Source organism: Papaver somniferum, unplaced genomic scaffold (genome assembly GCF_003573695.1).
Source record: "Papaver somniferum cultivar HN1 unplaced genomic scaffold, ASM357369v1 unplaced-scaffold_84, whole genome shotgun sequence".
In the NCBI taxonomy this organism is placed as follows: Eukaryota; Viridiplantae; Streptophyta; class Magnoliopsida; order Ranunculales; family Papaveraceae; genus Papaver; species Papaver somniferum.
The window spans coordinates 2,004,186-2,013,065 of record NW_020651415.1 but is presented as its reverse complement, the minus strand read 5'-3'; the positions used below and the strand labels follow the sequence as shown (position 1 = coordinate 2,013,065).

General features: G+C 37.3%; 2 protein-coding genes across 3 annotated transcripts in view; one reads left to right on the top strand and one right to left on the bottom strand.

Moving 5' to 3' along the window:
• Window positions 1-4,504, top strand: part of LOC113345925 (peptidyl-prolyl cis-trans isomerase CYP59-like) — a 5,124-nt gene extending 620 nt beyond the window's left edge. Inside the window, exons 3-16 of one of the 2 annotated variants that reach the window (XM_026589567.1) lie at window positions 108-212; window positions 656-773; window positions 1,049-1,099; window positions 1,195-1,286; window positions 1,416-1,515; window positions 2,022-2,144; window positions 2,238-2,315; window positions 2,430-2,476; window positions 2,570-2,625; window positions 2,753-2,793; window positions 2,937-3,042; window positions 3,287-3,416; window positions 3,512-4,225; window positions 4,323-4,504. In XM_026589567.1, coding sequence (XP_026445352.1) covers window positions 108-212; window positions 656-773; window positions 1,049-1,099; window positions 1,195-1,286; window positions 1,416-1,515; window positions 2,022-2,144; window positions 2,238-2,315; window positions 2,430-2,476; window positions 2,570-2,625; window positions 2,753-2,793; window positions 2,937-3,042; window positions 3,287-3,416; window positions 3,512-4,199 — 1,735 coding nt within the window. In that variant the 3' untranslated portion in view covers window positions 4,200-4,225; window positions 4,323-4,504. Of the gene's footprint in view, window positions 1-107; window positions 213-655; window positions 774-1,048; window positions 1,100-1,194; window positions 1,287-1,415; window positions 1,516-2,021; window positions 2,145-2,237; window positions 2,316-2,429; window positions 2,477-2,569; window positions 2,626-2,752; window positions 2,794-2,936; window positions 3,043-3,286; window positions 3,417-3,511 lie in introns of both variants that reach the window. The other variant, XM_026589566.1, reaches the window with a different exon arrangement.
• LOC113345929 (gluconokinase-like) lies at window positions 4,496-5,619 on the bottom strand. Its single transcript, XM_026589568.1, has 3 exons — window positions 5,331-5,619; window positions 5,157-5,220; window positions 4,496-5,077 (listed from the first exon to the last, which is right to left on the bottom strand). The coding sequence occupies exons 1-3, from the start codon at window positions 5,446-5,448 to the stop codon at window positions 4,537-4,539; spliced, it is 723 nt and encodes a 240-aa protein (XP_026445353.1). The 5' UTR covers window positions 5,449-5,619; the 3' UTR covers window positions 4,496-4,536.
• Between the last annotated feature and the right edge of the window lie 3,261 nt (window positions 5,620-8,880).

Sequence of the window (8,880 nt, the reverse complement as noted above, 5' to 3'; positions counted from 1 at the left end):
TTTTTTTTTTTTTTTTTTTTTTTTTAGAATTTGCCAAATTGGATGTTATTTGCGAAATTTAGGGATTTGAATGTCTCTTATATCTTTTTGTTGATGGTTGGGTGCAGGATTAAGTACTTCAATGGGTGTCTGTTCCATACGATACAGAAGGATTTTACTGCTCAGACTGGTGATCCTACAGGAAAGGGAGATGGAGGTGATTCTATCTACAAGTGAGTAGATTACTTTCAGTTTCCGGTTTAGTTGAAATTGGTGTTTGTGAAGTCCATGTTTGTTATCAGATTGGTTCGATGGAGTTATAAGAATATGTCAGCTTGTCCTGTGTATTATGGTGCTAGCAAGCAACTTTACTGACACATGCAGATTTCCTTCACTTTTCTGTTTCATTAGCAAATAGTAGATAATAACCTACATTAGCATTTAAATGCCACATTTCATTCCCTCGATTTCACATTGTTAGGGCAAGTGCCTATGGATATCACTGTTGTTATGTAGATTTGTTGAAACAAGATTTTAATAATTTGTAAGCTTGTCCTGGTTTCTTGGTTTTGATTTGGTGTTGGGAACTTACTACATGAGCTAAATTGCAGTAACATATGTGCACAATGGTTGATGAATATTTCATATCGCATGACTAACATATTATGTTTCTCAGGTTTCTTTATGGTGACCAGGCCCGTTTTTTTGGAGATGAGATCCATCAAGATTTAAAGCATTCTAAAACTGGAACTGTTGCAATGGCCAGTGGTGGAGAGGGTCTTAATGCTTCCCAGGTATGAAGTTACTAGCAAACTCATATCATACTAGATTCTGTTCTTTTCTGCAAAAAGATAATTTAGTTTGAAGTAGCATATTAAAACCTCATTAGGTCGCTGCAAGTTACTGTATAGGGTTGCAATGGGTTTAAATACAGAAAATGCATAAGATGGTTGTGAGATTCTGGATCGAATAGTAGAAAGAATAAAGAATATAGTCTTATATGCTTGAGAAAAATGCGTCTCCGTTACGTACTTGTTAACCTTTATTGGGTCTGGTTTCTTGAATGCAGTTCTATTTCACATTGCGTGACGATCTAGACTATCTTGACGGGAAACATACGGTTGGTCTCTAGTTCTCGATTTTGTTTTATGGATCACGTTTCAACTTTTAGGTATCAAGTAGATAAGAAAAATCCTCTTCTTTTCTTTGTTAAAGGTTTTCGGGGAGGTTGCTGAAGGTTTGGAGACATTAACGAGAATAAATGAAGCATATCTAGACGAGAAGGGTAGGCCATACAAGAATATCAGGTTTGTTTTTTGTCTTCTCTACATATTTACTCAATAAAACTAATCAGGCATCATGCCTTTGTATTTGTTTTCTCTTAAATAGTACTTCTAAATATGATAATCTTTATCCACGCTCTTGTTATGAACCAGGATCAAACATACTTATATTCTGGATGATCCCTTCGATGATCCTCCCCAGCTTGCCAGTTTGATTCCCGATGCCTCTCCAGAAGGAAAGCCACTAGCTGAGGTTGTCTATAAATTGCTTTATTTATTTCTTTTTTTGACTTGTGTTGTGATTTAAGTATTGAACTTTAAGCAAAAGCCCACAGCAGAGGAAGCTTGCAAGCATATGCATCATTCATATCAAGCTTTTGATGGCTGATATCTAAAATGAAGCTCATAATAATTTGACGTATGGAACTCGCCTAAACCTGGACATTAACAAACTAGATATGTTCTGAGATCAGGAAACAAGCCAAGGAAGCTGAGAAAAGGTCCCAGAACCTAGTAGCTCAAATAGATACTAAAACACCCGAATACTGTGTGTTATGGTTATTGCTCATGAGCACTACATTACTAAGTTGATGGGATATCAATTCAAATATGTAAAGAATTTAGGATTTTCATTTCTATCATTATTCTGAAAATTTGAATACTAGCTATGGATGGGTTTTGCTCTTGTTTCAACTTTATTTAGTAATCAGATTCCATCTTATTAATGTCTCCTTTTCCTTTCTTTGCTGAGGTATTCAGATTGATGATGATGTGCGACTCGAAGATGATTGGGTGCCTATGGATGAACAACTGGGTGCAGGAGAGCTTGAGGAGGTTATTCGGCAAAAGGAGGCACATTCTAGTGCTGTGGTTCTTGAGAGTGTATGATCCAGATTTATTTCTCTTATTCAGTTATTTGTGTTGTTTGAACCAATTCTATGAAATAGTTGCTTACATGTGTGCCATGTTTTACAGATTGGTGACATTCCTGATGCTGATATGAAACCTCCAGAGAACGTTTTATTTGTTTGCAAGCTTAATCCAGTTACTGAAGTGAGTCCTCGTTATGACTTGCCTGAAAATTGCTTTGTTTATTGCTTGAAATTGTATTTTCAGAGTTGCAACATCATAGTTATCCCTTGATATTCTCTTTTCGTGTTAATGCAGGATGAGGATTTGAATACAATCTTTTCACGCTTTGGAACTGTAGTATCGTGAGTACCCAGAGACATGTCTTTATTAAATTTTTTTTATCACGTCGAGTAAGAGTTCCTTGATGTTATACTAATAATATTTTAACTTTACAGTGCTGAGGTGATCCGTGATTTTAAAACTGGAGACAGCCTGAACTATGCTTTTATCGGTGAGTAGTCTTAATGAACTTCCTTCATTGTGTTCCTAGTTCATGCGTGCTGCATATACTTTAACTTTACAAATGAGCTCAGCATCTTTTACTAAGTTTAACCAAATTCATCTGCTTGATGATTCAGAATTCGAAACAAATGAGGCCTGTGAACAAGCTTATTTTAAGGTAAGTTGACGAGATTCTTCATCTTTCTTCCCCCCGGTAATCCTGTTATTTACAGTATGTGTAGCCCATCTTTTGGCTTTGATAATGGTGATTTTCTTTGTGACCGGGTTTCATATCTCATTTGTTACAAAACTTTAATGCAGATGGATAATGCTTTGATTGATGATCGGAGGATACATGTGGACTTTAGTCAGAGTGTTTCTAAGCTGTGGGGTCAATACAGGCGTAAAGAGCATCAAACTGGTAAAGGTATGACCAGTTTAGATGCAAGACATGGATATGTTAAGTCTTTTTACGTTTAGATTCCCACCATCATGATTTGCAGTTTAAATTGTTTCATATGTTGCTGTTGGTATCATTATCTTATTGCTTCCCCCATGTGTCCCCGGATTTTAACTCTCACTCAATATTGCGTATTCCTGTATAAAATTCACATTTTTTTCTTCTTCTGCATGAGAGATGTAATTGCATCATTTAATGTGTTCTGATACAGGGAGAGGTTGTTTCAAATGTGGTTCCCTTGATCACATGGCCAAAGATTGCACTGGAGACCCTTCTGTGAAAGCACAAAATCCAAAGTACGTTCTAAAGGATGGGAACTCCCAGCGTGGTGGAAATGAGAAGTAAGTTTGCAATCTTTCTTTGTTAGCTATTCCAATTTAGCTTTGGTGAGTATTTCCATTGGTTACTTCAAAAGACTGACATTGTTTCGTGGCAGTTATGAGATGGTCTTTGAGGGAGACACCACTGATGGCTCTGGACGAGAAAAGAGGAGGGAAGAACGTGACTCGGATAAAGATTTGAAGAAACGAAGGGTGGATAGAGAACGTGAGAATGACCTGAGACATAAAGGGCAGGACACGAGAAATGATAAAAGTAGGCATGATGATAGAAGTAGAGGTAGAGATAGAGAGGACGAGAGTTACCGAGGGAGTAGGCATGGTGGAAGCAGGAGACCCGAGGACGATAAGTATGAGAAAGAACGGTTGCCTAGAGACAGTGACCATAAGACCTCTAGGAATGATGTGGTACGGGTAGGTGACCGTGATTACAGGAATACTGACAAAGCAGACAGGAGAAGTGAAAGTGATAATAGAAACAGAGAAAGTGACAGTGATTCTAGGAGACCTGACAAAGGAGTCAGCAGAGGTGATAGTGCTCGCCGAGACAAGGAGAGCAGCCGTGATTACATGAGAAATGACAAAGAAGGAGATAGGAGAGGTGAGAATGATCGTAGAAACAAAGAGGGTGAACGCGACTATAGGAGAACTGACAAAGAAGGAGATAGGAGAAGTGAGAGTGATCGTGTAAACAAAGAAAGTGAAGGAGGCAGGAGGAAGGATAGAGATTACAGAAAACATGACAGTGGCGAGGGCGGCAGGAGGAGGGACAGGGATCATAGATGATTCCACGCAACTAGGAAATGTCCGAGGTAATGAAATTTGTATCTAAACATATGTTGTAGTAGTGAAAAACGTAATTGTCAGAGTAGAGATATTTCGGTATCTGAAACTCATTTTATTTCATAGATGCAAGTGGTGCATTTTCCAGAAGCTTTTTTTATCCCGAGTATTGGCCTCCATTTGTATGTGCCGAAGCACGGGAAACAGTAAAAAGCAGCAGCAGCAGTCCTCAGTTTGTGAAGGATGATATTTCATTTTGATTTCGATTTCAAACATGTTTATGGAAGTGTTAAATTTTATTTTCTTGGCAACAAAATGCTGGAATTGATTAATACACAGATCACAGAATGAGTGATCGGATATCATTTACAATAAACTGTGGAGGCAGAGTGCCATCAACCACAGTGATGTCTTTCTCATGCTCATTATCAATCTGAAGCAAGTCTAATTGCGACTGCAAGAGCGAAGCAGGCATGAAATGTTTTCCTTCTGCCGCCCTCTTATTAACTCTGTTCAACAGCACCTCAATGGGCGTCTCCAAGTAAATAAACTTCACCCTGCCTGGAACATAACTCCCTGGCTTGTAATTAGGATCAGCAGTTCTCAGAATCTCTCTGTACTTCTTCTGCAGAGCTGAACAACAAAGGACTGCTTTCCTCTTCTTGTCATCATCAACGTCGTCGTAAGTACCATTACTGCTCGAACTGATCTGGTTGATCTTCGTTCTGAGGGTGTCTCGGAGTGTTTCCAGCCATGGTATCCTGTCTTCCTCGTTTAGAGGGATCCCTTTACTCATCTTCTCTATGTTTGCAACTGGATGGAAATCATCGGCGTCGAGAAAACCGAAGTCCATCGTCTTTGCTAACAACTCGCCGATGGTACTGCAATGAAAAAGAGAGCTAATCATGATTTTGATCAAGTGCGTAAATCTCAGAGAGAGATAAGGGAATGAATACGTACGTTTTGCCAGAGCCGCTAACACCCATAATGACAAGTACCATTGGAGCCGTCGTCTCTAACGATCCTGATAATCAAGAACAAGATGAAAATTATAATTAGTTCAAGAAATCACACAAAGCTTTTGTTAATTGATCCAAAAAGAATAATTAGAAGAAGAAAGAAAAGAAATGGTACCTTTATTATGATGATGATTCATCATAGTTGTGATGATTTGTTGTTGGTTTAGAAAGTTTAGATGATGAAGATGATGATCAGGTTGGTGCTGAAGAAGATAATAATCAGAATTATCCATAATTAATGAATGGTTTTTATATTATAGAAAGAATATCTAGTATTTTCCGGTAATACCAAAACGCTTAGAAAGAAAGAAAGGAAATGAATGAGAGAGATTGAGGGAGAGGGAAACACGTAAGTTATATAGAAGAAGAAGAAGAAGAAGAAGATGATAGGAGTTTGAAGGAAATAATTAATTAAATGAATTTTGGATAACATTTCAGAGTCACTTCCACCTAAATATGACAATAACCGGCAGGCAGGTGGTGAGTAAGTGCTGATAAAGCAGATAGAGTTGAGATCCGTGTGCAAGCAAATACGCGACAACTCGGTATCGACATTCATGGGATATGTTAACCACAAGTCATTTATTTATTTGGGGATGGAGGGGGCCACAAATTTTTTTTCTTCTTTATAATATGTCCTTATATTACAAAATTGGTTAAAAAGACCAAAATCAACAATTCCTGGGTGAAAAGAACATTTAGATTTTGATATTGTTTAAATGGAAAAAAATGTAAATATAGCCGGGACGGAAACAGTTTCATCCTACCCATTTTTAAATACTTTTCCTTATTTTTAATTTCCATCAGGATGCATCCAGTTTCATTCTTGCTATTTTTTAAGTTTAAGTCCGGATGAATCCAGTTTCATCCTAACTATTTTTTTGGAGTCCATTTCACCCATAATAATTTTTACTCGTCCATTTGAACCATGTTTGAAAAATATTTGGACAAATGACCAAGTTTCCGTACTTATATATGCTTACCTGGACTAATTACATAAAATTGGTTAAAAAGACCAAAATAAACAATTCCCGGGTGAAATGGACAGTTAGATTTTGATACTGTTTAAATGACCAAAAATATAAAAATAAGCAGGATGTAACCAATTTCATCGTGCCTATTTTCAAATATTTTTTTCTTATTTTTAATTTAAACAGGATGTATCCAGTTTCATCTTTGCTATTTTTTAAATTTAAGCATCTTTACTATCTTTTTCTTGGCCATTTCACCCAAACTATTTTTTACCCGTCTATTTGAACCGTGATTTAAAAATATTTGGACAAATAACTCATTTTCTGGACTAACTAAAGCGCAGGGGTTTGGCCACAAATTTGAGGGAAGGAATGTAAATGCAGAAGCTGTACTTGTACAACATACTAATAACAAAGATTTCTAACCATGTATATTTATTATTATTAGGTTAGGTGGATATAATAAGATGAGTCATGAGTACGTGGTTCTGACAAGGAGGAGGAAGATTCAGATGAGATCCGGTTTTACGCGACAACTCGACTGGTTTTTCCGTTTGTTTCAACTTTGAATAATTTGTATTTAATTTAAGATTTTCATGTTGGTTGGTGGAATGGAAAACTGGAAACCATCTCATCTCCCTTGTCTCACCATGACTCCACTGATGAATGATAATAGAAAGGGGAGTAGGTGACGACACGAAAAGCAGCATGGAATGGAACCAAGAAACAGAGAATTTTAAATGAAATGGACGATGGAGAGAAGCCCAGCATGTGCTCAACTGCTCATAAAGTGGATCCTAAATTCGATCCAATTTATCTTTTCTTTATTCATTAGCTGGTAGGATCAGGCTGTTGTAGGGTACCCCAACTTGGAAATGTTTTAGGCGACAACTCGACTGGTTTTATTGTTTGTTTCAAGTTTGAATCGGTGGTGGTGGTATCTTCTTCTTCTTATCTTAATAATAATTTAATAATTATGTTTCATCGTCAACTGCGTGATGGAAACCAACTCTGGTCTAGAGCGGAGTGGATGGGATGAATCTGTTGGTGCCCACGGATTGATTATTACTACTTTCTGGAAATCGACTAAAGAAACTTCACTAGTCGGCCAAACTAAACAAAATCCACTAAACTGCTCATAAAATCATGTCATGTACCTTTGAATGTTCAATCAGTCCTCCTCCTCACTGCACACTTTATTTGAGTTGAATATTATCTTACCATTATTCTTTTTCCGTTGTTTTCTTAGGAAACTCTATGGTGTGCACCTCGAAATTTCTATTTAGGCATGCAGTGGGATACTAGATTATTTTCTACCCCTTTCTTACTACTATTTCTTTACCGATCAAAAAAGTTACATTGACAGATGGATTTTAAGTTCCAAAATGGATACTCACACATGCTATTCACCATTCCTTAACTCTCATTTCCCTGAAAAGATTCATAATATAGCACCGCCTTATTAATAACAATGATCGACAACTGAATGACTTATACGGGAGATTGCAGTGATGCAGAATATGAAAAAGATGAAGCTAATAGTACGCGTCAATCCCTGCTGAACATTCATCTCCACACCCTTGATTGCCTTCATTATCTCATCATGCTTATTCCTATCTAAATCTGATGATGATGTGTTTTCTTCGGCCGCTACCCCAATCATCAAATTCAAATGATGATCAGTCGACCCACTTGCAGTCGTCTCTCTAAAATTGCTGAATTTCCCCATGATGCCATTAAACTCTTCTCTTAGTTGGTTGACAACCAAACTATGAGGATCATCAGATGAAGTACTACTGAGCGTTTCGAGTTGGAGAAGGATGGATTTTGACATGTCAAGTCCAGCTGTAACGTCATATCTCATTTGGGATGTGATCAGCTGGTGGATGTCTTTAGAGTAGTGAATGTTATTGGATTCCTGGTAGGACTTTTGGAGATGCGAGTAGAGTTTTTCGACTCGTTTTAGATGTTGTTTGACGAATCGGACTCCATTCAAGAATTTGTCTACTTCTTCTACCACACGATCATCAACATTGATAGCTTGGTGGTGATCATGAGAAAGCAGCAGAGAAGTTGACAAAGCACTATTCTCCATAATGCTTGGTTTTCCGCCAAGACGACGGAGATAATATAAGTATATTTCTATGGATTGATACCCAAAATGCTTCAACTCATATGCCAAGCTATTCAAAACACACTTATTTGACTTTTACTTTGACTCCCGGTTCAGCATTTCTAGATGGAAGGTCTAGCACCCTTTGAATATTAAGAGGGAGATCGATGTTATTAGCAACTGCCGAGTGAGTGCTGAAAATCAACTTCAAAAAGTCATGTTTTGAATTCTTTATTATCATCATTGAGTTGAATCCTACCGTTCTTCTTTTGATTGTTTTGTTTCGAATAATTTCTTGTTGCATATGCAAGCACATGATGCCTCCTCCTCTCTAATGCTAACAAAAACAATTGAATAAAATAACACACGTAACGTACACTAATGGTAATGATGACGAACGTGTCTACGCATTATCATATGTTACCTTCCAAACATACATACGCATCTTAACCAGGTAGAGGCCATTATCTATCTCCATTATTTGTCTCTCCATGACTAAGATATACCATTTTTTGGGATTTTTTTTGGAACTATGATTTTATTTTGGACAAAGACATTAGAAGTAAATCTAGGTCACTTCT